The sequence below is a fragment of the Halichoerus grypus genome, chromosome 2 (assembly GCF_964656455.1).
Source record: "Halichoerus grypus chromosome 2, mHalGry1.hap1.1, whole genome shotgun sequence".
Taxonomy (NCBI): domain Eukaryota; kingdom Metazoa; phylum Chordata; class Mammalia; order Carnivora; family Phocidae; genus Halichoerus; species Halichoerus grypus.
In genome coordinates, this window is record NC_135713.1 from 205,745,073 (window position 1) to 205,772,247 (window position 27,175).

The following is a 27,175-nucleotide window of genomic DNA, read 5'->3' on the forward strand; positions in this document are numbered from 1 at the left end:
ATCCTATCTCAAAATCAGAAGATCAGCAACCTTAACACTCCCTTGCCAGGTAACATACATATTCCAGGGGTTAGGACGCTGGCATCTTCCTCCCAAACAAACCCAGTACAGCTCAGCAGTGGTGGCTGAGTGTAAGCCCTGGTTTGGCTCCAAGGCCCAGGGGCCTCCTAATCCCCCCAGAGGGTGTGGGGGCCTAGCTGTTCTGAGCCCAGCCCTGGTTGCCGAGGCCATGGGGCGCCGTGGCCTCCGGGTTATCTCCCTGCTGCAGGCACCCACCCTAGGAGCATCCCAGGGGCCCCAGAGTGGAGGTGGCCCTGCTGAGGGAGCTCTTGCAAGCCTGAGCAGAGGGCCCTTACCCCAGCAGAGGCATGAGTCTCCTTCTGCTGTTCTGCTTGGCCATGCTGGGTGAGCTAATGGGGACATCGTCGGGGGCAGGAGGGACCACCGCCAGGGCCTTGGGGAAGCAGGCTGAGGGTGCAGGGATGCCAGGGAGCATAGGAGAGGGACCTGGAGGCACAGACACTTCCAGAAGCACGAGGACAGAGAGGGAGAGATGTGGGCTTGAGACCAGCCCCTTATTGCACAATGTGGCCCAGTGATTGCTTCACTGTGCTGGGCCCACTATTTATTCATCCACAAAACGGCTGATGATGCTGAATGTTGTGGCCTCAAAAGAGCTTCTGCGAGCGGAGACACTTGTTGAGTCCTAGCCTCCCTTCTGTCCTTGGCAGGAGGCTCTCTGGGTGGTCTCCGGCCTCCCCTCCACCCTGGGCTCCCTGCTTACTCCCTTCACAACCTCCCCCCACTTCCAGGCACCAGCGGCTTCTCTGCGCGGCAGGAGGTAGGTGAGTAGCCCAGCACGCTGGAGGGAGACGGGGGGTGCCGTGGGGGGTGCCGTGGGGGGTGCCGTGGGGGGTGCCGTGGCTGGCGGAGGTTGCTGATGGTGTGCCTGGTGGTGGACAGATGGACAATTCTGGAACTGGCCTCAACCCCTGCAGGGCCCTGGAGGGCATGGAGAGGAGCAGGTGGGCAGGCCAGTGGGGGACCTCCAGGGGACTTGGGGCAAGGAGAGAGCTGGCTTCCAGCTGGGCTCCGGTGGGGGGAGGAAGGGGAGCCGAGAGCGTGTCCCTGGGCAGGTACATCCCAGTCAATCTACCCCGGGTGCCCGATCTGGAGCAGATCTGCCGGGTGGGTGTGATTCCAGTGAGGGCTGGGGGCACCCGGCGGGGCACTGGGGCCAAGGAAGTCCAGGCTTCCCCAGAGGTCCTGCAAACGGAGTCTGGCTTACTCTCAGAGGCAGCTGGAGGGCGCGGGGCCCCTTCTCCACCAGGGGGTGGTACAGAGCCAGGGGGAGGGGACGCTCCTGGTCCCTCCTCCATGCCTGCCTCCTCCCCGCCTTCTCCAGCTCTCCCCCTTCCACACCCCCACCCCCATTTCTAGCCCTGTGACCCTTAAGGTCAGGGTGGTGGGTTACCTCCTCCTCTCCACCAGGCTGGGGGGTGGTGTTCCCCCCTGACTTGTCTCCACCCTCACCTCGCCGGGGCCACCGGGTCACAGAGCTGGCATCTGTCTCTATTCCACTGAAGGGTGGGTCTCGCTTGAATGCGGCACAAGCAATTATCATTTCCTCATTTGCTTTAAAAACAAACACGTCAGTCCTGGTGTTTCTGCTAAAAAGAGAGCGGCTGGAGGCGTTAGACATTTGCGTCCCCGTTTCGGGAAGTACCTGGCCAGGGCTGGTGGGCCCCCCTCCGCCCCTGACTTCTGCTCAGACTCTTGCCCAACAAGCCTTGCTAACTAAACTCCGGAGAGGCCAGCTGGGAAATCATTCATTCGTTCAACAGAGACTGTAGGAGCACCTGTTTGGTGCCTGGCACTGTTCTAGGCCCCAAGATGGGTCCACAGGGTGCAGAAAAAAACAAAGATCCCCACCTTCCCATAGCTTACATTCCAGCGGGGCCGCGGGGGTGGGGAGACAGATGACAGATGATAGGGACAATAAGCGCCTTCCACAGTGTGTTGGAACCCAGTAAGTCCTAGAGAGAAGCAAGCAGGGAGGAGTGGAAGGGAGCACGGGGGGATGGGGAGGGTCAGCATGTATTGGGAGATTGTCACTGGGAGATTGTCATTGGGAGAAGGGGACACCCAAGCAGGGACACAAAGGAGCCAGTAAAGCCTGGGAGGCCTGAGTGCTGACTGCAGGAAGCAGTGGGGAGGGGAGAGCTCAATGGGGAGGAGGGTTGAGTAGGGAGTGCTCAGTGGACATCGCTACAGGGGGTGGGGTTTTCATGGAAGCCAAGGTCTGGTTTGCCCTTCAAGGCTGCTGTGTTGAGAAGAGACGGGATGGGGACCATGGGTAGAATCCCAGGGAGCCATCAGGCTGTTCCTGGGATCCAGAGGAGAGATTGGGTGATAGCCAGAGCCCCCGGGAGAAGTGATCAAGATATATCCTGAAGGTCAGGCCAGCAGCGCGTGCTGGGAGGATGGGATGGGAAAGACAGAGCCAGAGAAGATGATCCCAAAGTTTTTGGCCTGAGCAACTCGAAGGATTGACCAAATAAAGTGCAGCCTTACCATGGAATCTTATGCAGCTAAACACTCCCGTGGGGGCAAGAAGTGGGGCACAAGAGATGGGAAGTTGAGGAACTGAAGAGCCAGGGTGTTGGAAAGACGATCTCTATGTATTTTGAAATCCCCAGGCATTGTGGCCGGTGTGGTATTGAGAGTGGTAGGAACGGGGGGCAGGAATCTTCAAGGAATGATGCGTGTTTCTAGGTAACTAACCCGGGGGAGCAGGGTAGAATACGTCTGAAGACATGAGGTTCAAGCCTGGTGTTTAGGGAGTGAGGAGGGAGAATAGTCCAGAAATGCCAAGAGGATATCCACCCCTCTCCTCCCAGGTCAGTGCTGGGGAGGCTGTGGGGACCCCATCATCTGAGACAACCGCGGGGTAGGCCCTGCCCTGGGTGCGGGGGAGGCTGGTTCCCGTAGGTGTCGGTGAGGTGTCGGAGTGCCGACTGAACCTACATTCCTGAGGGCTCCGCGGGAGGATGCCAGGGTCGGGAAGGTTGGGGAGGTGGTGGGGTGATGGTGGATGTGCAGAGCCTCCTAAGACGTGGGGCAGGGCAGGGAGGATGACCTGGGGGCCTGGGGCATCCTGTGGGGCTGCCATGAACACACAACAGTGTTCTCACTCAGAGGGGGGATATCTGGATGAAGCACGGTTTCAAACTAGATCGTCCCCCTGAGAGCGAGCCAAGGAACCTTGACGGATTGTCCTCCATGTATTCCTAAAACCTGTGTGGAGTTTCTCAGCGATGTTCAGAAGAACCCCTTGGAGGGGCTGCTGTCGTAACTTCCTGGGACTGCCGTAAGGAATTACCACACACTGGGGGGTTTAAAATAACAACAAGTCATTCTCTCCTAGTTCTGGAGGCTAGAGGTCAGAGATGGGGGTGTCGGCAGGGAGAAGCTGACCCAGGCCTCCTCTCTCCTGGCTTCCGGTGGCTCCTGGCAGTCCTTGGAGTTCGTGGCTGGTGACAGCATCCCTCCAATCTCTGCCTGCCTCTTCATGTGGCCTCTCCCTGCGTGTGTGTGCGTCTCTGTCTCTTCTCTTAGTAGGGCCACCCTAATCCACCATGGATCCCCGGAGTGCATCTGTAAAGACCCTATTTCCAAATAAGGCCCCATTCACAGGACCCGGGCGATAGGGCTTGACCATATCTTTTTTGGAAGCCATAATTCAACCCTCAACACGTGGGCTGCTTGTTCAAAATCAGATCCCGGAACAACCCCCCCTCCCCCTTAGGTCTAATACATTGGATCTCTAGGGTTGGGACTCAGATCTCTAAGCCTCTGGTTATCACAGACACAAGCCTGGAGACAGGCAGGGGCGATCCTGAAGGGCCTCTGAGCCTTGGGGCGGCAGCTCCAAGGTCCCCGCATTCACCCCAAGGGGCTTCCTTCTCTCCTTAGCAACAGAAGGAGGCTCTGCGCGGCCACCCACTCAGCCCAGCCCAGCTTGGCTCAGCTTCCAGTCTGAGCGTGGGCCTGTCTCTTCATCACATTGAGTGTGCTGTCCCATCCTCCAATGCTCTAATGCACATGATGAATTTTTAATTGAATGCCAGCCCTCTCATTATTGCTGGGTTAAATGCATAAACTAAACGATCAACAAAGACCACACCAGTCTTGTTAGAATATAAAGTGAATGCCCTGTGGCCTAGTGCAGTCAGAAGTGACTCTGGTCTGTGAGTTTATGTAAATCAAGCTTCTATTATTGGCCCTCAAAATGGAAACCAAAGCAACCCAGCTTTTTCTTTTAACTTTTATTAGTCATTTCCCTCCATGAAGGGAGTGAAGAAAAGTGTCATCACACTGAACACCCTGAGCCCCCATTTCCCTTGTGGAGGGAGATTCGGGCCCCAAGAGCATCTGGGCAGTGAGGAGCTGGCCCTTTGGCCCCAGGTTGCATCCACAAAATTACTGGTGGCAGTGTGCAAAATGGCGCCCCAGAGACCACACTGGACGCTCCGTAGGGCTTTACTTACTTCAAATCCAAGACTTTGTGTGAAAGCCTGTTTGGAAAAAAAAAAAAAGTACTAAACTATGGGGGTTCTCATGCCGTTGAGAAAGAGGAACAGATGAGAAAACATCTGTTGGTGTGTGTGCAGCCCTGGGCAGGGCTAGAAATCTGATTCTGGAAGGCTGCTGGTGGTTGTCAAGACCATGGTTTCTCAACCTCGACACTTTTGACATCGGAACTGGACGATTCCGTTATGGGGCTGTCCTGTGCATTATTGGATATTTTAGTGACATCCCTGGCCTCTACCTACTAGATACCAGGAGCACCCCCCATTCATGGCAACCAAAAATGCTTCCAGACACAAAGGTCCCTTGGAAGCAAAACCAAAACCACCCCTGGCCAAGAACCACTGGTCTAAAAAGAAATATGCTTAGTGGTCAGAACCTTTAGGATTCCTAGGAAATGTCTCTGAAGGAAGCACTTTCTAGTTGGTTCCAGTTCTCTGCTCCGTGAGCAGTTTTCTGATGGCAGTGTGGTTTCCAGAGCCAGTGTGCCCACCCAGCAGGGCAAGGGTGATGCATGAGGCACATGATATTTCGATTTCATCAACCCTTTCCTCTACGCCCCCCCAGCGCTGCCCCTACACACTCTCCTTGAACAGGCATAGAATGTTGCCCACAATGCAGCCTCCCTCCCAAACCCCCTTGAGGGGCAGCTTTGTTTCCACCCAACCTCTGTCTGGAAGAATTCAGTATGGGCTGCAAGAGAAGCTCTTAGAAACATCTTCTGCATCAGATCAACTCCAGGATCCACCTGCAAAACAGAGCAGTTAGTTACTTCCAAGCAGAGAGGCAGTGTTGATGGAAGAATGCAGGGTGCTGCTGGAGAGTGGGTCCGGCCCTGCGTCCCCCAGGTGCTCCAGCATCTGGTCCTGCGTCCCCCAGGTGCTGGAAGCATCCAGTCTCCTGTGAGGGCCTCCCTGCTCTCTGGAAATCCTGCTTTCCCAAGTGGCCTCTTTCTCTCTGGCTCAGCTCAACCCTATTGATCTGGGTCCTACCCTCTACCCTCTCCTTCTGACTGTCCCTTTAAACCAGATGTTGACCTCTCCGGGGCCTGGCCAGCTCCCCTGCATCCCAGGTCCCCTGCTGGGTCTGGCACTGAGAGGAGGCCTCTGATACCAGTTCAGCGTGCAACCAAGTAACTGCCTTCTCGTGGGAGGGAGTCGTTCAGCCAACAAACAGTAGATTTCTGGTCTCCTGCCTTGGGCCACCTTCTTGCATATGGTGATGTGCAAGAAGGACTCCAGCACCTCTCCCCTGCCACTTACAGTCGACCAGCTCATTGAATCTAGAAGTTGAATTCAGTGTCGGCTCTCCTGACCTGTGTCCCAAACTTCTCCGTGCTTCCTACTCATGTCCTAATTTCATTTTATTTTTGTAGGAAAATATTCTGGGCAAAAAGAATCTAAACCCCAGAGACAGACTTTTATCCAGGAGGCCTGCCTCCCTTCCTGCCTTCCTTCTTGCCTTCCTTCCTTCCTTCCTTTTCAAAATTGGGGTGAAATTCACATAACACAAAATTAACCATTTTAAAGTGACGATTCAGTAGCGTTTAGTGCATTCACAGTGTTGTGCAACCATCACCCTATCTAGTTCCAAAACATTTCCATCACCCCAAAATGAAAGCCCCAACCCACAAGCAGTCACTCCCCATCTGCCCCTCCCCCAGCCCCTGTCAACCGGCAATCTGCTTTCTGTTTCGGGATTTTCCTATTCGGGACGTTTCATGTGAATGGAATCGAAGATAGTTCACCTTCTGTGTCTGACTTACCTCCCTCGACGTGATGTTTCTAAGGCTCGTCCATGCTATAGCATGGATCAGAACTTCATTGCTTTTTATGGGTGAGGACTATTCCATCATGTGGCCAGGCCAGGGTTGACTTATCCATTCATCCACGGACGGACGCGTGGGCTACTTCCACCTGCTGGCTAGCGTGAATAGTGCTGCTGTGAGCCTGGGCGCACACGTAGCCATTACAGTCCCTGTTTTCCATTCTTTTGGTACATATCTAGAAGTGGGATTTGCTAGGTCATATGATAATTTTTTAACTTTTTGAGGAACCGCAAAACCGGCATTTTCTTAAGGTGCTTGATCAATATTGGTTTCCTTCTTCCCCCTTGGACACTTTCACCTGCCAGAAGTCACCCCTGAGACCTTCATTGCCTACAAAGTCCTGGAGGTTTTCCCCAGAGGCCGCAGGGTGGCCATAACGTGCCACTCACCCCAGGCACCCCCGCCCATCACCTACTCCCTCTGGGGGAGTCAGGGCACCGAGGTCGCCAAGAAGGTGGTGAAGACCAGAGACCTGGCCTCCTTCAGCATCAACATCACGCTCAAGTCCAGGCCAGACCTGCTCACTTACTCCTGCAAGGCGGCCTCCCCCTGGGGCGAGCATTCAGCCAGCACCAAGCTACAGATGTACTGGGAGCTGTGGACCAGTGAGTGCACACTGGGGGCTGGAGGGGGGGCAGGGTCTGGGCTAGAAGGCAGGAGGCTGGGGACAGGACAGGTTGCTCACCTCCAAGGCCACTCTGGGTCCCTTACGCCTGCGCCCAGAACAGTGTAGCTCCTGGCTGGGCCCCAGGGCACCATCTCCTGGCAGGGGCCTTTGGGGTGGGCAGAAGTGACCAGGGCCTGGGCCCCATCAGTTGAGCTCTGGCCTCATTCTGATAAAGTAGGCATTTTTTGTGCTTTATCTAGTTGAATCTTCACTACAACTGGAGGGTGGGGTTTGTGGTTCCTGGCCTATATAAAGCCTTGGTGATTAAGAATGTCGCCCCAGCTCCAAAACCTGTCTTCTTCCCACTTCTTCTCTGATCTTAACTCAGGTGTCCTTCCTGGTGGGAGGCACGGGGTGTGGTTGGGGGGAGGGGAGCTGGAGGATGTTGCCCAGGCCAGTGGTGGGCCCCTGGCCCTCTGACTCCGCCCCTGAGAGGAGCCAGCCTAGTGAAGGAGGGCCCAGGGTCTGGAGCCCTATGGTCAGAGTTCAAGTCTCGACACTTAGAGGCTGTGGGTCTTGGGCAAGTCACTCAACCTCTGTGGGCCTGGTTGCTTCATCAGCAAAACAAAAATAATAATAGTTCCTACCCCTGGAGGGCAGGAAGGATTCAGCGGAAGCTTCTAGTAGGTGGTCAGTTTGCCACAAGGGGCGGTGGTTGTTACTCATCCGTAAGGCTATTTACAGCATTAGGCTGAAGGCCCTGGGGGATTCTAGAATCTAGAATCTTGTAAGTGACAGTTCTTATTCTGAAGGAACTATTCCAGTAAAAGAGCCAAGACTGAAAGAATGTAAACAGGGTTGCCAGATAAATTTTGCACCGGACATAGTCATTATTTACCTGAAATTAAAATTTAACTGGGCATCCTGTATGTATTTTTATTTGGTAAGTCTGACAACCCAGAATATACCAAATGTGAAATTGTGTAGTACACACTGCAAGTAGAATAGAAGCTCAGACACAAGACGGAGGGGGTAATCCGGAAGGCTGCTTGGAGGCGGGAGCAATAACAGTTAGGCCTCCAGGCTCAGTAGGCATTTTGTAACAAGGGAATTTGCTTGGGAGAGGGTGTGAAAGTCACCGAGCCACGCCTGTGCTAACCTCTTCCACCCTACCAGAGCCCGTGTCCCAGCTGCAGGCTACCTTCACCTTGCTGGACAGAGGATCCGGCCCCAGGGTAGAGATTTCCTGCCGGGTGTCCTCGGGCAGCCCACCCATCACCTACCGCCTGGTGGGGAAGGACGGGTCCGTCCACATGCAGCAGAGACCGAGCTATGGGCAGCCTGCCGACTTCTCCTTCGCCCTTCCCAACATGTCCACCTGGCTCCAGTGCCAGGCTGAAAATGACCTCAGTGTCCAGTCCAGCCCCTTCAAGCTGGTGCCCCCCGGTGAGAGGGCCCCTTGGTTCCCAGACGGGCAGCAGTGGGAGGTGGAAGAGCTCCTCCTCGCCCTGGCCAAGAGCAGGGAAGGGCGCTGAGAAGGGGGGCCAGCTCAACCACCCCCCTCCCTCGCAGGACAGCCGCCCCAGGGGGCCATCGTGGCGCTGGCTGGCAGCCTCACCTCCATTGCCGCTGTCACCTCTTGGTTGCTGGGCCGGGCCTTGTGGACCAGGTAGGAGATGGGTGCAGGATGTGGGGGACAGTGAGGACGGTGGGTGGCCTATATGGGCCACCAGGAGCCCGGCTGGAGGCAGCGGGTGGTGGGTTTGTAGGACAGGGCTGCCTCCAGGGCAAACAAAGGGCCACATGGATCATGCATGACTTGCAAAAGTTCATGAAGGGCCTACTGGGTGCCAAGTGCCTGCTGACGGCTTACACAGCCTGGCTTTATCTGACCCTGACCAACACTCCCAGCAGCCCTGTGATGGAGTCCCCTGGCCTCTGGATGGGGCATATTCGCCCGTCTTCCTGAGGGGTCGGAGGAGGAAGAGGGACGCCAGGAGTAGGGATGATGCCCCCCGGGGACCAGGGTGGATCAGGGGCTTCTGCTCTCCATGGCAACCACATAGGCCGGTGCTTCCTGGCTGGTGACAAGAGGCAGGGCCAGACCTCCTAGGGTCCCCTCTCCAAGGCTCTCACTCCACTGACTTGTAAAGTGACCAGGGCCTTTGTGTCGTCCATCCCCTAGCCCCGCAGGCCTCTGTGTGCTCCACCTGTCTAGCCTTTGGCAGCCGTCACCTGTGCCCTGTGAACTTCTCACCTCCCTGGGCCTCTAGGATACTGCCATCTCCTGGTTGCCTTCCTCCCTCCCTGGCCAGGCTTCTCAGTGGCCATTGTCTGTCCTTGGTACTCCTCTTGTCTCACCTCTGGGTCCCCCCTCCCGTCTCTGTCCCTTCCAGAGGCCAGACTCGTGGGAGAGCTGTGTCACCTCTCTGAGCCTCTGTGTTCCCTTCTATAAAATGGGATATAGAGACCAGGCTCTCACTCGCCATGAGACCAGGGGCCAGCGCTTGTCCTCTTGGTGATTCAGTTCCCTCCCCCTTCATTTAGTGGGGTGACTAAGCCTTACAGCCCTTCTGCTGCCCAGGGTGCTGATGCACTTGGCACCCTAAAACTCCCAGAGGCCTTGGGAGGGGGTGGCTGAGATGTGTGTTTGCCTAACCTGGAATCTTAACTCCTTTGTCATCAAGGCTGTGACCAGAAGAGGCAGGCTTGGCAGAGTCCTCTCAGGAGGGCCCTGGTCTTTGTCCACTACAGAAAGGACCCACCATTTGCGTGAAGAAAAACCTGCCAGCCCGGATTCTTGGAACCTGGTGCTCCCCTAACCCATGAACGCACATGGTGTTAGGCTGAGGATTTTAGGATGGGGTGGGCTGTGATGGAAGGGGAAGTCCATAGGAAGGGGGGGCTCTGTGTGGCCCCTGTCCTCACCCCTCAGCTGCTTGTCACCATCCATGCAGGTCTGGGGAAAGTGGGGTACATTGTGAAAAGGCCCAGCTGCACCAACCCACCACCCCCACAGCTGTTCCCCTCTTCCCAGGAGTGGCACTCCCATCTCCTGGTGGCCTAGTCCTCTGGCCCAACCTACTCACCTGTCACTGTCCAGCTCACCTGGGAGGACTCAGCCCTCCCCTGGCCAGCACCCCCTCATTAATCCTCACCTGCAACTAGCAAAAAGCGTCTGGAGTTTTCCCCTGCCTGTCCGCTGGTGGCCCCTAGAGAATGCACCCCCCACCCCATTCCCACTCAGCCTTCTCTGTTCAGAAGCTCTAAACCATTTGGGGGTGTGTTGGGGGAGGAGAATTGGATTAAACCCTGTCCTCTGCCTGTCACCCTGGAAACTTTGTTTCTGTCCGCACACCATCTTGGGCATGGAAGTCTGAAGTCATACATACTCGGGACCTGGTCCAGCCGGGGAAGATTTGGCGGGGGCGGGGCGGGGGGGGGGGCTCGACGCCACCCCAGGCTTAGCTCCAGAGAGAAGCAAAGAGTGACGGGCCAGTCAGGGAGTGCGTCCAGGCTGTGGCCTGGGGTTTTGGATGGAATGGGGAGAGAAGAGGGGGTGCTTGTGAGCCTGGGTCCTGGGCAGGTGAGGCTGTCTTCCTACAAGGACTACTGACTGGCCCCTTTGGTATTGGACGAGCTTCCCGGAGAAGAAGGCGGGACGGCAGGGGCAAGTGTGGGTGGGGCAGAGGGGCGGGCCCTCCGCGCCTCCCTCTCTTTCTGAGCACTCTCTGGCGCCTTCCTGGGAGCAGGGGGACGCGGCCCGGGCCACCAGCTGGGCTGGACGGCTGTTCCCTGCCGGAACGCAGGCCCCGCCCGCTCCACTCGCCACTGGCGCCGGGCCGCACTTTGCCCTCGGTCCCTGGGGCCATGTTGGCCACGCCCCGGGGGCGGGGCAGTGCCGGGGCGGGGCGGTGGCTGAGTCCTCGGCGGTCCGCGGCGGCGGCGGCGGCGGCGACGGCGGTGGCGAAGGCGACATGGAGAGCGGGGCCTACGGCGCGGCCAAGGCGGGCGGCTCCTTCGACCTGCGGCGCTTCCTGACGCAGCCGCAGGTGGTGACGCGAGTCGTGTGCCTGGTGAGCCGGCGGGGACTCCGGGCCCGGGGACCGGACTGGGCCGCCAGGCCCGGGCGGGAGAGGGGTTCCCGCGAGTCTGCGAGCGCGACAGGTGGCGGCGGCCGAGGCCGGGAGGGTGCGGGTGGCGCGCGTGGGGCCGGCGAGAGGGCCCGGGCCCCGCCGCCCTCCATGACCAGGGCCCGGTCGGCTCCCACCCACGGGCCCCAACTTCCCCCACCTTCCCCCGGTCCTCGCTGCCCCCCACCGGCCGGGCTCGGGTTGGGGTGGCCCGGAGGCGCCGCGGGGAGCAGGCCTGTCGCCCTGCTGGCGGTGGGAGGAGCTTGGGGCAGCTCCAGGACAGGTGGCCGGCGTCCTGAGACTCGGTGCTGGGGGAATTAGCCGGGAAGGGGCTTTCCCAAGCCGCGTGGGGTACTGGGGCAATATGGCCTCCTGAAACAGCATCTCCCTTCCACTCGGGAGCAGGTCTGCTTCCCCACCCAAGATCAGGTGACCCCAGGATGTATCCTGTGAGGTAGGGGAGCCCTCCAGCACCAGGTTGGGGGGGGTTGGGGGGGTCACAGGCTCTTGGACAACCAGCTCCCAAAGTTGGACAAGGTGTTAGAGATGGGCAGGCAGAGGACTGGGACTGAAGTGCCCACGCTATGCCTTCATGGGGTCTGTTCCAAGGGGCAGATGCCCCGTGTGTTGGGATGGCTGTGCCAGGAGTGGGGCCTGGCACACTGCTCCCAGCATCCCGGAGTTCCGGCTTCATCTCCCGCTGGGGGTGGGGCTTGTGACTGCTCGCTCCAGAGCCTATTGAACGGGCCTTGTTCGGGCGGGGCAGGGGAGAGGCCTGGGCCCCTCCCAGTGAGAGCCAGGTGTCCAGACTGTCCTGCATCCCTGCATCTGCTGACATGGGGTGGTGGCCTTGAAGTGTAGGGAGGAGATGAGGTGACATGAGGCTGTTCCCAAGGGCCTGGAGCCCCTCCCAGAGTTCTGGCTGGCACACCCCCTTGCACCCCCAACTAGGACCTGCAGGGTTCTGAGTGCAGAACGGTGTCCACAGGGCCTGCCAGTCAGACCAGCCTGGGGTGCTCCGGCAGGCACTCCAGACAGGACTCACTTATGGGCAGGAAGCAGACTGGGCTTCCCTCAGAGGGGAGAGTCCCGATACCAAAGAGACCAGTAGTCCTTGTAGGAAGACAGCTGGCCCAACTGGGGAGGCCAGGCTGGAGCAGGAAAGAGTTGGAGGGGGCACCAAGAAGTGGGAGTCTGGGGGCATGGGCTTCCGCTCAGAGCACACTGGCATGCCTTTCCTGAGGGCAGGGGGGCGGGGGGAGTTCTCCATCACCCAGGTGTTCAGGCAGAGGTGACTCAGGCAGGAGATGATCTGTGGGTGAGGCTCCAGGCCTGGGTTTCTGTGACTTTGTGGCCCATCTCCTTCTGAACCACAATGACCCCTCCTGGCAGGCAGCTGGGGCGGGGCAGTCCCCTCTCAGGAGATCCCCGTCCATTCCCCACCGGCCCCCAGTCCAGGAATCCCCAGCCATGCCCTTGCTGGTGGTGGCTGTGCTGGTATCTGCTGGTGGCCTGGGAGAGGGGAGTAGAGAGAAGCGGGGAACCTGCACCAGGAGGCAACTTGCTTATCAGCTCACGCCCCAAGTTCAGAAAGGGCCATGGCGCCTGATCCCCCAAAGGGCAACAGCAGCAGTGGGAGAGCCCAGGGTCCCCATCATGTGTGCCCCCCCGGGGGTTGTCTGTCGACCACTCAGCCCTTCCCCACCTGTCCCCTCAGGTCTTTGCCTTGATCGTGTTCTCGTGCATTTTCGGCGAGGGCTACAGCAATACCCACCAGTCCAAACAGAAATACTGCATTTTCAACCACAACGAGGATGCGTGCGGCTATGGCATCGCCATCGGGGTGCTGGCCTTCCTGGCCTCAGCCTTTTTCCTCGTGGTTGATGTCTATTTCCCCCAGATCAGCAACGTCACTGACCGCAAATACCTGGTTATCAGCGACCTGCTCTTCTCAGGTACCTGCTAGCAGCGCCCCCATTCTATTTGGGGAGATGAGTAGGAGCAGGCAGTGTTCCCCAAAGCCCTGGGGCTCTGGGATTGCAGGGCCTCGGCAACCTTGGGAGGGGCCAGGAGCAGCCCGGGGTCCGCGGCCCCACTCGAGTACACAGGTTTGCACAGCACAGGGATTTCTGTCGCTCTGCCGAAGCCCACTGGCGTTGAGTGATGGTCACAGGGCTCTGGAGCCAGGCACCCCGGTCCCCACCCTGGCTTCTGCATCAGTGCCCTTTATACTCCTGGAGGCTTCTGGGAGATCCTTGCCCAGGGCCTCCCCCGCACCCCCACCACCACAAGGAGCCCTTCCTGGGTCCCCGAACAGCCGCTGCCTCCTCCATGGAGCTGACCTTGCCCTCCCGGCCTTCTTCCCAGCTCTCTGGACCTTCCTGTGGTTCGTTGGTTTCTGCTTCCTTACCAACCAGTGGGCAGCCACCAAGGAGGAAGATGTGTTCGTGGGGGCCGACTCGGCCCGGGCAGCCATCACCTTCAGCTTCTTCTCCATCTTCTCCTGGGTAGGTGGGCCGGGGCGGACAAGGGTTGCAGTATCTTTGGAGAAGGGTGGTGGGAGGCTGACGAACCCAAAACTCGGGGTTCCCTGCAGGGTGTGCTGGCCTCCTTGGCCTACCAGCGCTACAAGGCCGGAGTGGACGACTTCATCCAGAACTATGTAGACCCCACTCCAGACCCCAGCACAGCCTACGCCTCCTACCCTGGTGCATCTGTGGACAACTACCAACAGCCGCCCTTCACCCAGAACGCCGAGACCACTGAGGGCTACCAGCCGCCCCCCGTGTACTGAGCCTCGGAGGGGGATGGTAAGGGAGGCGGAGAGGGTGCTCGGGGGGGCCTCCCCCCTATCTGGACTCCTCCCATGAGCCTCGCCTCCTGGAGCTGTGGCCCCTCCTCCTGTCCCGGGCCCTTCGGAGCCTGGGCACAGCCTGGAGGGCCACTGCTCCCCCCACCCCGGCTGCTGCTGCGGGGCCCCAGCCCAAAGTGCCTCTGCCCCAAGGGCTTCACCCACCACTCCTCAAGGGCATTTTTTAGAAAAGGGTTTTTGGCCGGATGCGTTTTGTTATTGCTTTTAATGATCCCATCCCCACCTGAAATAGCTAGACCTGCCCGACATGCTGTTTTGACAAGTGCCTTAGCTTCTCCCCCGCCCAGAGGAGCCGGGCTCAGGTCCAGGCTGTGGTGGCCGCGGTTACTTGGGGTTCTGTGCCAAAGATGAGGCTGCGAGCCTTCCGCCTGCTCTGCTGCTGGTGCTGGCCGGGGGCCCCCTTTCCTGCTCACTCAGGTTTGTTTCCCACCTCCTGGCGCTGTCGTGCCCACAGCCCCCTGCCTGCTCTGGGAGCTGGCAGCCCAGTGCTCACTGCTGTCCTGTCTGCTCGCTCTTGGGTCTGGGGTCCCTACCCTGTGCTTGTGCCTCTGGGCTGGTCCCCTGACAGCGGTGGCGGCGGGAGGAGTGGGGGGCCTGGAAGGATGCTTGCCACAGGGGCATGGGGTAGCACTCCCTTCTCCTTGTTCCCACCCCTTGGCAACAGGGAGGGACTTTGCCTGACCAGAAACGCCCAGCTTTATGTAAATATTCTGCCACTGTTAGGTGTGGGGTGCTCCCATAGCCCCCGGGCTGTTCTGAATGTATTAAGAAGCCTTGGGGATAAGATGCACAGATCCCTGGTTCTAGTAGACGGATTCCAAGACAGAATAAATGTTTTCCTCGTTCATAATCTCCATTGTCATTCGTTGGGCCTTAGCCTAGAGGTCGAAGAGAAATTCCACTCTGGGGTGCACCCTGGGAGGGGGGTGCTTTACGAACTTGGTTTTGAATAGTCCCGGCAGCCTGCCCCGCTGGTACGCCTCACGCACGCATGCGCACACACTGCCTCGTCTGGGGTCTCATGCCTCACGCTGCCGTCCATCAGCATCTTAAAATAGCAACTGTGCTCAGCTTGTAAACAAGACAGTTTCTCTGGACTGCCTTGCCAGGGCCTTGCTGTGCCCTTGTTAGAGCTGGGGTGGGGGCACCAGGGAGCTGCCCCACTGAATGCCCCTTCCCTGGTAACCCTTTCCTTCCCAACCCCTCCTAGCAGAGTGAGGAGTCCCCTGGCGAGGCCCAGTCCTCCACTTCCTGCCTGCAGACGGGGGTTGTTAGCACCGGAGCCCATCCTAGGATGGCCCGCTCCAAGGGAGCGAGCCCATCTCTGGCAGGAGGGGCCAGGGCACCCGAAGCACCTCATTTCCCTTTTGGAGCTGGGACTGTCAAAAGTGGGCCTGTTAGTTTGAAAATCCTGAGTAGCAATTAATACGGTTCTATGACCACCTGTGACTCAGGACCAGTCACCGGCAAGCTGGAGTAGAACAAAGGGGAGAGGCAAGCCAGGGCAGGGAGGCCACCCCAGAACCCTGATCCCATCTGCACCGGCGTGGCGGACGGGGGCTCACCCACCCCAGCGGATTCTTGCTTCCATGCAAGCCGCTGACAGCCCATTTTACAAGGTACAGCTGAGCTAGTCTTCTGGGCTCCTGAGCTATCAAGTGTCTATTTCACAAACAAAACCTGACCCCACAGCCCCAGCTGGCAGACCTGACCATAGCCTTGTCTTTCTATCCTGGGACCCAGGCTCCTCCGTCCACCCATTTTGTCCTGAAACCCGTCCAGACAGAAGAGTAAGCAAATGTTCCTCCTAGGACGTGCTTCATGGTCGCTTCTCAGTGAAAGTGGTGTGGCTAAGAGACTAGTAGTGCTAGAAGATCTGGAAAGAAATCCCCACCTGTGTCACATCAGAGCTGTCTACGGTGAGACCCAGGGCATCCCAGGCTGTTAAAGACAAATGTGCTTTCGGGGCACCTGGGTGGCTCAGTTAAGTGTCTGACTTCTCAGGTCATATCTCAGTGTCCCTGGGATCAGACTCCCTGCTCAGCAGGGAATCTGCTTGTCCCTCTCCCTCTGCCCCTCCTCCCGCTTGTGCTCTCTCAAAAATAAAATCTTACAGAAAAAAAAGACAAATGTGCTTTCACCAACCAGTAAATTTTAATATTAGTTACTAATTCACACGCTACAACAGAATCATAGACCCTAACCCTAGCCACCTCTGCCCCTAATCACCCCCCCACACACACACTTTAAAAGATTAAGTCCCTGGGACCTGAACCCCAGCTGGGTAAGTGTCTCCCATGTGAGAGAAGCTGTAATTCTGGAGAAAATGATCACCGGAGTGTAGGAAGCAGGAGGCCATCAGTCCAGCCACCCTTGGGGGCCAGGAGTCAGTCCCAAGCAGAAACAGAAACCTCTGCGTGGGCCGAGGCTCGGTCTGAGCCGGAGGTACCGGCGCTCGGACTCCCCAGTGAGAACAGAAACTCAACAGCGAAAGCCACAAGGGGGAAGAAGCCATGGGCGCCGATGTCGCCAGCGTGTGGTTCTGCCCCTCACCCCACAGGAGGGGGCGGTGACTGCGGTAGCCAGACCCTGAGCTCACGAGTGGACCAGCAGCCGGGAAGGGAACCAGGAAAGGGGGAAACGGGATGTGCAGACCACCAGCCCAGGACCTGCACCGCGGGAGGCAGAAAGTCCCACCTTCGCCCCACCCCCACTTCCTCCTGGGGGAAGGCTGCGCGGCGGCCGGCCGGCCGGCAGGGGGCGGCCGCGGGACGGGGAGCCTCAGTTGGCAGGGCTGCACTGCAGGATCTGATGGGGAGCAAACAGCTTCCGGGCTCCCGCCGCCTCTCCGGGCTTTCCCGGCACCGGCACCGGGCAGTTCTCCTTGTTCTCCTGGCCGTCCGGCGCGGCGGGCAGACCCGAGGCCTTCTTGAAGTAGCAGAGGCGGCACACGGAGTGGTATTTGTCTGCTCCTCCAATCACCTCGACCTGGCCACGGGACGCAAAGGGCCTGGACTGAGAGGGGGCACAGCGCCTCCGGGCCTCACCCCACCCCCGCCCCGGAGCAGGCAGGTGGGGGCTACCTCTTTCTCCGAGCCTAGCCGCTTGGTGTAGGCGGCCTCCCGGAAGCACTCCATGCACACCGCTGTCAGCTTCACCACGCTCTCCGCCAGGGGCACCAGGTTCAGGATGCTCCCGAATGCCTGCACTCCCAGGGAAAGACAGCAGGTGAGCACATCTACCTGGCCAGGTGGGTTTTTCCTTGGAATCCTTGGATGGACTCCCAGGCAAGCCAGGGAGCTGGGTCTGGCTCATCTGAGTGCCCGGGCTAGGACACAGCCCGGCTCAAAGCGCCCCCAGGTGTCAAGCCCGGGTCATCCAGGTAGCACTGCATTGAGAGAAGAGGCTCGCAGGGCTGCCCCTGTCCTTCCCAGGCCCTTCCCTCCCTCCAGATCCCCTCCAAAGCCTGTATCAGATGCCTCACCTTCCTCTGGAAGGTCCCATCCAGCGCGGCCACAATCACGGTCTTCCCAGCATTGGCCATAGTCTCGCTGAACTCCACGATGTCTGGGAACTGGAAGGGGGCAGGGGTGGGGGGAACGTCAGTGAGCTTCCACCCAGAGCAGCAGCTTCCGGGAGCCACAGACACACTGCCACCCATCAGTGTGGAGCATGAGAACAGGGTGACCCCAGCCCTCTTGCCGGCGCCCAAGACCAGGAGACCAGTGTCTGTGCTCACCCCCACTTTGCACAGCCACGCACATCCACAACCACCCTCGTCCCCTAACCATCGCTGGCTCTCCACACAGAACAGGTGCACTCCAGGCCCGAGCACATCGGACCCATCACTAGATCATGCAACCCAGCTGGAGGTGATCTAATACCACGGTGGCCAAAAGCTCGGGCCAGAGGGCTGCCTGCCTTGAACCGTGCTCTGGTTGAACCCATGACTGTGACCTTGGCAAGGACTTAATGTTTCTGAGCCTAAGAAATGGCAAGGAACGCCCCCGGTGTTGCTCATGGATCCAAGGCACTCAAATAGTGAACAGATGATATGCCCTCTGATTCCTCGAGAGGGGCCTGGGTTCTGCCAGCCAGTTACAGAGTAGGATGACACAGCGGGCCCTGCGTTTACTTGGTAAATCAGCTGTCATTCTAAGTGGCCCAGGGTGAGGATGCTACTTCTGCAGAGCCTCTGTGAGTTTTCACTGCTCAATCATACTGCTTCCAGTGGACTGCGTTTGTCTATGTGAATTGGTCTTTGAGTTGTGTGAACAGGCACATTCTTGTCTTGGGGCAGCGGGTCTCTCCCCAAGCCGTTCAAGCCTGGCTTGGCCCATTTATTGAGGTGTGAGGTTACGGAGACCTGGACAGTTAGCAAGACAAGGTCCGTGAAGGTGGCTAGGAAAACCAAGAGCAATTCGAGTAGGATTCAGCTGCAGCCAAATCCGACTACCCTCTGCAGGGCTGGCCAGGCCCGAGCACAGAAGCACCCCCCACCCCACCCACCCCGACTCTGGCGTGTTCGCACACCCATTGCGGGTCACAGAAATGCAGCTCCCATCCTGCAAGGGTCTCTCGGCCAGTAAACACCCCCTCCCTAAGTTGTCACAAAGAAAATGGTTTCCAGACGTTACCAAATAATCCCTGGGGGGGTGGGGCAGGGGCAAAACCTCACAGAGATAAGCATCTCTGTGCCTCACCCACCACATGGAGGCATAATGTCAGGACACTGGTCCTTCCACACCCAGGTTTAGGGGCCCAAGGAGGGTCTTTGCCCCCCTCCCGCCCACTGCACCGATGCCAACATTCAAAGAGCTCACTTCATCCCTGGTCACATGCCACCTCCCTGGGAAGGGGTCCCCAGCAGGGGTTCCTGAGGCCTCCAAGATAAGGACAGCGCTGCGCACATGGCCAGAACACTGCAGAGCGCCCACTGGGAAGCTCGTAATTGACACTTTTTTTTTTTTGGACATTTATTTTTATTGCTGTTAGTTTTTGTTATGGGTTGACCTGTGTCCCTTCCCACCCCCCACATTCACGCTGAAACCCTAACCCCCAATACCTCAGAACATGACCTCATTTGGAGATAGGGTCTTCCCAGATGCCACCCCATTAAAGTGAGGTCAGCAGGGTGAGCCCCAATATCATATGACTGGTGTCCTTACAAGAAGGGGGCATTTGGATGGAGACACAGAGGGAGGATGGCCATCTACAAGCCAAGGGGAGAGGCCTGGAATGTTCCCCATCCTGGCCCTCACAAGGAAATGAGCCTGCCCACACCCTGATTTCAGGCTTCCAGCCTCAAGAATTGGGAGAGAATCAATTCCTGCTGTGTAAGCTGCCTGGTCTGTGCTACTCGTTACAGCAGCCCTAGGCAGAGAATGCAGGTCACACTTAGAACAGAACTTCAGGGGGACACCGGGTGGTGCAGTGGGTTAAGCCTCCGACTCTTGGTTTCGGCTCAGGTCATGATCTCCCGGTCAGGAAATCAAGAACCCCTGGGAGCCCCACATTGGGCTCCATGCTCAGCAGGAAGTCGGCTTCCCTCTCCCTCTGCCCCTCTCCCTACTCCCACACACACTCTCCCTCTCTCTCTCTCAAATAAATAAATAAAAAAAATTTAAAAGAAAAGAAAATAAATAGGGGCGACTGGGTGGCTCAGTCGGTTAAGCATCTACCTTCAGCTACCTTCATGATCCTGGGGTCATGGAACTAAGGCCCGCGTGGGGCTCTCTGCTCAACGGGGAGCCTGTTTCTCCCTCTGCGGCTCCCCCTGCCTGTGCACTCTCTCTCTCAAATAAATAAATAAAATCTTAAAAAAAAGAAAAAGAAAAGAAATAAAATAAACTAGGACTTCAGGGCACCCAGCTGGCTCAGTCAGAAGAGCGCGCAACTCTTTTTTTTTTTTAAATATTTTCTTTATTTATTTGACAGAGAGAGGGACAGACAGAGAGCACAAGCAGGGGGAGCAGCAGAGGGAGAGGCAGGCTTCCCGCCGAGCAGGGAGCCCGATGCGGGGCTCGATCCCAGGACCCCAGGACCACGACCCGAGCCGAAGGCAGACGCCCAATGACTGAGCCACCCAGGCGCCCCAGAGCGTGCAACTCTTGATCTCAGGGTCATGAGTTTGAGCCCCATGTTGGGTATAGAGATTACTTAAATAAATAAAAACTTTAAAAAATAAAATAAACAAAAATAAAATAAAATAAAATAGAACTTCCAAGCGCTTAGCAAATATCGGGTTTTCTTGGTGGAACAAGTAGTTCCAACATGGGATCTGGGTAGGAAAGTACCAGCAGAGGGTCCTCACTGGCGTCCAGCTGCCCGTTCCACACCCCCGGGCGACCAGCAGCGAGCCGCTTCCTAAAGGAGTTTTGATGGAGGGGAAAGAACCCAGAGCAGAGATTAGGAAGCCTCCGAGTGGAGGATCTGCACCTCCGTCATCTTCCTGCCAAGAGCCGCCTGGCTCGTGATCCCGGCCCAGTGACCCCGGCTCTGCCCCGGCTGGGGCCTCGCTTCCTGGCAGACACGCCAGCCTCGCAAGGGCAAAGGCCACAAAGGACGGGACAAACTAAAACGTTCAACCGTGGATGGTAAAACACGAAATGAAACGCCACAGACGGAACTCAAAGGCAAACAGGGAAGACGTCGTTACAGCACGTGACAGAGCGGCACCGGCCACTTCACGTGCACTGGAGGACAGACAGACCAAGAGAAAAAGGAACGGAAGCCCTTCCAAGGCAGTTTACAAAAGGAGCAAGAAATACAAGAAGCCAATAAACATAGAAACAGATGGGCAGCAGCAACGAAGGAGAAATGCAGCGGAACTGCGTGTGCGGGTGTGTGTGTGCACGCGTGTGCATGTGTGTGCACGCGTGGGCACGCTCCGCCACCTGCCCTTCACTCCTCTCTCCTGGGGCTTTCTGCAAAGGCCCAGCGGTCACGCTGCCCTCTGCACCTGCTGTCCACTCTCCATCCGTGGGGCCGAGCCTGCCCGCAGCCACGCACTTCCCTCCCACCCGAGACACACCCAGCCGGCCAGCAGCTCGCTCCCTGGCTCTCCCACAGGCCCCTTTCGGACTACCCCACCTTAGCTCTGTCCCCAACAGTGCCTTCCCGTCCAGGTGTCTCCACCTGACCTATGACGTCATTCTCTCCCTGGACTAGAATGTGAGCTCATGGGGTGGAGCCTCTGGCTGAATCCCCAGCACCAAGGACACGGCTGGCATGGGGCACAAGCCCAGAAAGTACCAATAAATGAATGAATGAAAATGAATGGATGAATGGGATTGACCCCTTGACCAGCAATTCCACTTCGCAGATAAATCCCAATACATCAGACAGCAACCCAAGATGTCCATCACAGCCTTTATTATTTCTTTTTAATAGGAATTCTTTTTTTTTTAAAAAGATTTTATTTATTTATTTGACAAAGACAGAGACAGCGAGAGCAGGAACACAAGCAGGGGGAGTCGCAGAGGGAGAAGCAGGCTTCCCGCTGAGCAGGGAGCCCGATGCGGGGCTCGATCCCAGGACCCTGGGATCAGGACCTGAGTCAAAGGTAGCCGCTAATGACTGAGCCACCCAGGCGCCCCATCACAGCCTTTAAATGGCACGTGCCAGGGGACCAGCATAAGTACAATAGGGTACATTTGTAAGGATGGGTACATCCTTGCAGACGGGAACATTTGCTGACACGGGTAAACAGCCACACAGCGTGATAGGAGCCCCCTCTCTTTAAAAATGTATGCCTAGGGGCGCCTGGGTGGCTCAGTCATTAAGCGTCTGCCTTCGGCTCAGGTAATGATCCCAGGGTCCTGGGATCGAGCCCCACGTCAGGCTCCCTGCTCAGCGGGAAGCCTGCTTCTCCCTCTCCCACTCCCCCTGCTTGTGTTCCCTCTCTCGCTGTCTCTGTCAAATAAATAAATAAAACCTTTAAAAAATAATAATCATAAAAAAATAAAAATATATGCCTATAAAGACTAGACAGATGTAGAACCAACGTGTAATGGGTTTTTTATTTGTTTTTCTGGGTTGTGAAAAGACAAGAGCCGCCCCAGCTGCAGGGGCTAGCCTGGCACTCACAGCTGGGCCCTGGTGTTATCACGTGGCACGTAATTAATTTCACGGAGCATGAGCATCAGGCAAGGCCACTCCATGAGCACAACGGGTAGTCCTGTCTGGGCACAGACTATAAGGGACCACACACTCCCCTGTCCTGGTCAACACGAGTGACCGTTCCTGCTTTACCAACTCGGCTTCAGCCTCCTGGTCCCCCCTCCCTAGAGAGCAGCTTTAGGATGCCGGTCACGGTCACCCCCCTTCCTGAGGGCACTGGATCAAGAGCTAAGCCAAACTCCTAAAACCCTCCCTAGAATGAGCCCCACAGGCCCCAATCCTAATAAGCAAGCCCTCTCCAGGCCCTCAGTGAGATGCCCCCGGGTCCCAGTGTGGGTTCTCCCTGCAGCAATGAATAACCACTCACCAAACACACACACAAAAGAATTTCAGGGCATAGAGGTGAGTAAAATACAGTAAAGGGGACCATGTGCCCAAATTCCAATGGTCAGAAGGGCAGCAGAAGCGACGCCTGCAACTTCTAGAGATATGCCACCCCGCACCGGGGACCCTCCACATTTTCCCGATTCTGTTCTCCGGATGCGCCCACCCGGGGCCATCTGAGAAGCTGCGTCGCCAGGCCTCCCCGCCACTGACTCAGAATAAAGTTCTAGCGTTTTCAGCTACTGAAACCTTGCGCTTGTCTGTTACAGCAGCTCACGTCACCCTCACGACGGTCCCGGGTAGAGGTGAGGGCACCCATACCACTCCTGAGACCTGAAGTAAGCCCCATGGGGAGGGAGTTATACTTCGTTCATTAGATGCACTCACAGCAACAAAACACCCCGAAGCCCAGGAGGGAAACCAAGGCCACAAAGGACAACCCGCAGACTCAGCCAGAGTGCACTCCTGAAGAAAGGAAAGACTGAGCCGGAAAGGCCTTTAACACAAGATTTCCAGAAAGACAAGGGAAGGAACAGCAACAGTTAAAACAAACGGTACATCCATAAACAGAAACAGGGATACGTGAATTAGAGCGGGAGTTACATGAAAAGAACTAACCGAAATCCCAAATGAAAAATAGTCTCTGAAACCACACACACTTTGGGAGACGTTCCCAGGACACCGGCTGGATGTGGGGGGGCGGGGGGAGATTCGGAGTGATAATGGCATCTCCCCTCCAGGCACAAAGGCACCAGAACTCAAATGTGAAAAGCACACCAGACACCAAACTCAGCAGAGAACCTCCCAGGACACACTCTTCCGAGAGCAAACCCGTCACCCAGTCACCTGCTCAGGAAGGCCGCCAAAGACTGAGGGCAGCCTTCTCCTTAGCAGCAGGAAGGGATGCTGCTTTTCCAAAGCCACAGGGAAAAACCATCATCAAGCTACCCCTTCTGCCACCCTGCTTAACGTACAGGACAAAATAAAGACATTTTCCTACCAAGACTCAGAAAGCTTCCCACCAAAACGTCCTGAGCTGTAAGAACTACTAAAGGATGTACTTTGCAAGAGGAGAAACAAATCCGTAACGAACAAGCCAGAAGCAACAGGGAGGCAAACAGAACATTGCTTAGGTACCAGCGTTGCGAAATTGACTTGAATTCATGCCCCCGAGATCAGGAATCATATGCTCTACAGACTGAGCCAGCCAGGCACCCCAAGAAACTTAATTTTGTTGTTGTTGTTGTTCACTGTAAATATATATATATATATATATATATATTTTTCCCCCCCTTAGGGGGGAAGTGAGGGAGAGAGAGAATCTTAAGCAGTCTCCACACTCAGTGCAGCCCAACATAGGGCTCGATCTCATGACCCTGAGATCATGACCTGAGCCAAAATCAAGAGTCAGAGGCTCAAATGATTAAGCCACCCAGGCACCCCGACCCCTCTGCCTTTTTTTTTTTATTATATATATTTTTTAAGAAGGTAAAATAAATCCCTTAAAACATGAAAAGCAGGGGCGCCTGGGTGGCTCAGTCGTTAAGCATCTGCCTTCGGCTCAGGTCATGGTCCCAGGGTCCTGGGATCGAGCCCCGCCTTGGGCTCCCTGCTCAGCGGGAAGCCTGCTTCTCCCTCTCCCACTCCCCCTGCTTATGTTCCCTCCCTCGCTGTGTCTCTCTCTGTCAAATAAATAAAATCTTTTTAAAAAATAAAATAAAATAAAATCTTTAAAAAAAAAAACATGGAAAGCAGTACAGGGAATCCAAAGGGTATTCAGACACCAGTTGGAGCAAGTTAGCGTTGCCTACTAAAAGATCAGAGATAGAACAAAATACCTTCCAAACCAGCACAGGGGAAAGGAGGACAGACTGGGAGTTCGTAGGCAGAATGCCAGGACAAGCCAACTTACAAACTGCCCTTCGTCGATGCCTATGACAGCCACACCCAGGGCCTCCTGGGCCACGTCCCGGAGCAGGCAGGCTGGTAGCGCCTCCATGGTGTTCCTGGGGAGAGAAAGCCGGCACGTGAACAAGGCAAGGGAGCGGAAACCTGGACGCAGGGGCCAGGGGCTAGCTCCCGTGACCACCCTACCCCCAAAGCACACTGCGCTGTTGGGCTGGAGCTTGCAGTTAATGCCTGTGGGAGGCATTTGGGGAGAATAAAGGCCCATGTTCAGAAAAGCAGTCATTCAACACAAGTTATTTCCCTTGATGCGCTGGACTAGAAATTGGCAATGCGCGATACAAAGCTTAACGGAGACTCAAAGGCTCCACTTCTGTTCAGTGTGGGCCGGGGCAGGAGAAATGCTTTAATTTCTTTTTTAAATGAGAAAAAGAACACACATAACTACAACTCAGGCTGCATTCTAGCTGTCTTTCTATCAATGCTGTCATAAAATATAATATTTTACTTCTTTCTTTTTATGGAGGAAGGGGCCCACGCAAGGCAAAAGTGCCCCGGAAAGTCCACCGTGGTCCTGGGCAGAGCATGAGCACCAGACTTAGCCCTGTGTGTCCCAGCAGAGATAAGCCTAGGACTCCAGCCAACACGGCCAGAGAAGAACTCAATCCACTTGGCTCTTCCGGCAGATCGAAGGATTTCGCCATGATCACAGAGCTATTAACTGGCAGAGCCAAGACTCAAATCTAAGGTCATAGTGTTGTTGCCCTGTGTGCCCAACGGGGAGAATATTATCCAGAAGAGTTTGAAAGCCAAAGGCCGAGTGTGGGAAGCTTCCACCCCAACCTGCCCCCACACCCAGGGCCATTTCTGAAGAGGGATCCTATTCTCTGTCCTCTGTCTTTTTAAACAGGGTCTGTTTTTCTACAATGTGTTTTTTTTTCCTGTGTTCATTTTTCCTGCTCCTCAACTAGCCTTCTGAGGGGCTGGTACTTCATTTTATTTTTTTTTTAAGATTTTATTTATTTATTTGGAAGAGGGAGCACACGAGTGGGGGGGAGGGGCAGAGGGAGACGTGGACTCCCTGCTCCCCAGGACCCCGGGACCATGACCTGAGCCGAAGGCAGACGCTTAACGACTGAGCCACCCAGTCGCCCCGGGCATCGGCATCACTAACCATTCCCGCTAAAGACAGCTCTGACAGTATGTTCTAGGCCCTTGGGAATTTTCACCAGGTTTCCAGGGGAGGTCCTGCGACAGGACAGAAGAGAGCAGGGACTCACCGGTCATGCGTGGAGAAGCTGCTGCTGTACCTAGTATCTTTGGCATACTTGATCACCAAGCACTTGTACTGGGCAATCTGGAAGCGACGGACCCGTCTCATCAGCTCGGTACTGCAAGAGCAGAGCACTCCGTGAGGCCCACGGTGTAAAGAGTGGGCAAGGAAGACCCCCTCGGCACAAGCAGGGCACCCCACCACCTTCTAGGGGTCTACAGCCTGAGACCCACCAATGGACAGAAAGACCAGTGAGGACAGAGGGCCCGTGCTCTGGGAGTTCACAGTCTAGGCCTGAGAGGGATGCCAACGAGAGCTTTAAGTCACTAGAGAGCCTGGGAATAACGGAATGATAAAGGTGTGCTGGACCGGGAAGTGTTCTCCTTGGGGAGGGCGGCAAGGAATGACCCCCAGGTGGTCCAGGGATGGGATGAAGGAATAAGTATCTCAGGGATCTGGTGGGGTGGGCAGAGGCAAAGGCCCCAGATTGCATTCCAAAGTAGTCTCATCCCAGAGGCCTTCACATAGTCTGAATTGACTTCACTAAATCTTTTTGTGCAAGAGAAAAAGCACTTTGCCTCTGGGTCTCAGGGCCCACCTTAGCCTCACCACGGAGGGCAACAGGTTTGCACTGGAGTGATGCCCCAGGGCGGAGGGCGTTACTTAGGGGGCTCACTAGCCCTGCCTAGGTCAGATGACGGTCCTGTCACATCAGGGGAGCAAAGGGGCCCTGGTCTGACTCCTTAGTGTGTAAAGTACCGGAGGAAACAGTCACACCGGAAGGAGGGGTGCCCACACTGTAGGGTGAACAGGCGTTAGTGAGAGGCTAAACCCTCAGCAGCTGTATCAGCCGCAGGAAGGAGCGGTGGCGAACGACCCTAATGGAAGGGTCTGAGCTGGGCGGGCAGTGAAGGAGCGCCTGCTCCGGGACCAGATCCCAGGGAGGAGCGGCATCCCGGGCGGGAACGCGCCGTCCGGCAGTGGGGGCTGTCCTGGGGGTGCTGTCTGAGAGGGGCGGCAGGGGAGGAGGACGGGCCCCCCGGAGGGTAGGGATGGGGGAGAAGGTGGTCCCCGCGAGGCCATGACTTACTTACCTTTTTCCTGAAAACATGGGTCCTAGAATCACCTAGGAGAGAAGGCAAGGTCACTTCGGGGCCCGCTGCGCACGGACGCCCGGCCGTGGCCACAACCACAACCCCGACCCCGCTCCCACTCCCGAGTGCTGGGAGCCAGTCCCCGCGCCGGCACCTGAATCTGCCCCCGGGTCTTGCTGGGGGAGCCGGGCAGCACGGTGGGCAGGTTGATGCAGCTCATGGCGCCTCCAGGAAGCTTGCAGCTCAGGGACTCTCCGGTGCCACCGCCCAGCCACCAGGCGCCGGTTCCCGCGCGGTCCGCATTTATACCCAGCGCGCTGGCCAATCGGGAGCCGGCGCTGGCGCCCCGGAGCCAATCAGCGCGCGGC

General features: G+C 56.9%; 4 protein-coding genes and 1 long non-coding RNA gene across 7 annotated transcripts in view; 4 read left to right on the forward strand and 1 right to left on the reverse strand.

The window, feature by feature from the left end:
- The first annotated feature begins 611 nt into the window (after positions 1 to 611).
- C2H17orf99 (chromosome 2 C17orf99 homolog) lies at positions 612 to 12,979 on the forward strand. 3 transcript variants are annotated; one of them, XM_078066194.1, is made up of 5 exons: positions 612 to 841; positions 6,724 to 7,023; positions 8,202 to 8,471; positions 8,598 to 8,694; positions 12,876 to 12,979. In XM_078066194.1, exons 1-5 carry the CDS (start codon positions 658 to 660, stop codon positions 12,886 to 12,888), a joined length of 864 nt encoding a protein of 287 aa, XP_077922320.1. In that variant the 5' UTR covers positions 612 to 657; the 3' UTR covers positions 12,889 to 12,979. The 3 variants fall into 3 exon arrangements, with proteins under 3 accessions (XP_077922320.1, XP_035966375.1, XP_035966376.1); XM_036110482.2 differs by lacking the exon at positions 12,876 to 12,979 and adding an exon at positions 9,713 to 10,354 and having other exon boundaries at positions 8,603 to 8,694; XM_036110483.2 differs by lacking the exon at positions 12,876 to 12,979 and adding an exon at positions 9,713 to 9,851 and having other exon boundaries at positions 613 to 841.
- LOC144380902 (uncharacterized) lies at positions 3,377 to 6,226 on the forward strand. The gene is made up of 2 exons (XR_013445261.1): positions 3,377 to 5,438; positions 5,470 to 6,226. It is a non-coding gene; the product is annotated as an uncharacterized LOC144380902 (long non-coding RNA).
- Positions 10,944 to 14,880, forward strand: SYNGR2 (synaptogyrin 2). Its single transcript, XM_036110485.2, has 4 exons — positions 10,944 to 11,101; positions 12,876 to 13,113; positions 13,526 to 13,665; positions 13,755 to 14,880. Exons 1-4 carry the CDS (start codon positions 11,003 to 11,005, stop codon positions 13,950 to 13,952), a joined length of 675 nt encoding a protein of 224 aa, XP_035966378.1. The 5' UTR covers positions 10,944 to 11,002; the 3' UTR covers positions 13,953 to 14,880.
- A 1,285-nt stretch (positions 14,881 to 16,165) lies between these two features.
- TK1 (thymidine kinase 1) lies at positions 16,166 to 27,097 on the reverse strand. The gene is made up of 7 exons (XM_036110511.2): positions 26,962 to 27,097; positions 26,808 to 26,839; positions 25,721 to 25,831; positions 24,448 to 24,541; positions 17,515 to 17,604; positions 17,114 to 17,233; positions 16,166 to 17,018 (listed from the first exon to the last, which is right to left on the reverse strand). Exons 1-7 carry the CDS (start codon positions 27,025 to 27,027, stop codon positions 16,812 to 16,814), a joined length of 720 nt encoding a protein of 239 aa, XP_035966404.1. The 5' UTR covers positions 27,028 to 27,097; the 3' UTR covers positions 16,166 to 16,811.
- The window catches only part of AFMID (arylformamidase), a 29,048-nt gene continuing 19,004 nt past the window's right edge, over positions 17,132 to 27,175 (forward strand). Inside the window, exon 1 of the mRNA XM_078066192.1 lies at positions 17,132 to 17,258. The gene's annotated coding sequence lies outside the window, so the exon portion shown is untranslated. The remainder of the gene's footprint in view (positions 17,259 to 27,175) is intronic.

What these genes read in the sequence shown, in the direction of transcription:
- TK1 (XM_036110511.2), bottom strand. Translation starts at nt 27,027, where the DNA reads ATGAGCTGCATCAACCTGCCCACCGTGCTGCCCGGCTCCCCCAGCAAG. An exon ending in GCATCGACGAAGGGCAGTTT is followed by an intron (nt 17,605 to 24,447) that starts GTAAGTTGGCTT and finishes GCCCCCTTCCAG; the next exon opens with TTCCCAGACATCGTGGAGTT. An exon ending in GGCTAGGCTCGGAGAAAGAG is followed by an intron (nt 17,019 to 17,113) that starts GTAGCCCCCACC and finishes TCCCGTGGCCAG; the next exon opens with GTCGAGGTGATTGGAGGAGC.
- C2H17orf99 (XM_036110482.2), top strand. Translation starts at nt 658, where the DNA reads ATGTTGTGGCCTCAAAAGAGCTTCTGCGAGCGGAGACACTTGTTGAGT. An exon ending in GTACTGGGAGCTGTGGACCA is followed by an intron (nt 7,024 to 8,201) that starts GTGAGTGCACAC and finishes CCACCCTACCAG; the next exon opens with AGCCCGTGTCCCAGCTGCAG. An exon ending in CTTCAAGCTGGTGCCCCCCG is followed by an intron (nt 8,472 to 8,602) that starts GTGAGAGGGCCC and finishes CTCGCAGGACAG; the next exon opens with CCGCCCCAGGGGGCCATCGT.
- SYNGR2 (XM_036110485.2), top strand. Translation starts at nt 11,003, where the DNA reads ATGGAGAGCGGGGCCTACGGCGCGGCCAAGGCGGGCGGCTCCTTCGAC. An exon ending in TGACGCGAGTCGTGTGCCTG is followed by an intron (nt 11,102 to 12,875) that starts GTGAGCCGGCGG and finishes CTGTCCCCTCAG; the next exon opens with GTCTTTGCCTTGATCGTGTT. An exon ending in CAGCGACCTGCTCTTCTCAG is followed by an intron (nt 13,114 to 13,525) that starts GTACCTGCTAGC and finishes CCTTCTTCCCAG; the next exon opens with CTCTCTGGACCTTCCTGTGG.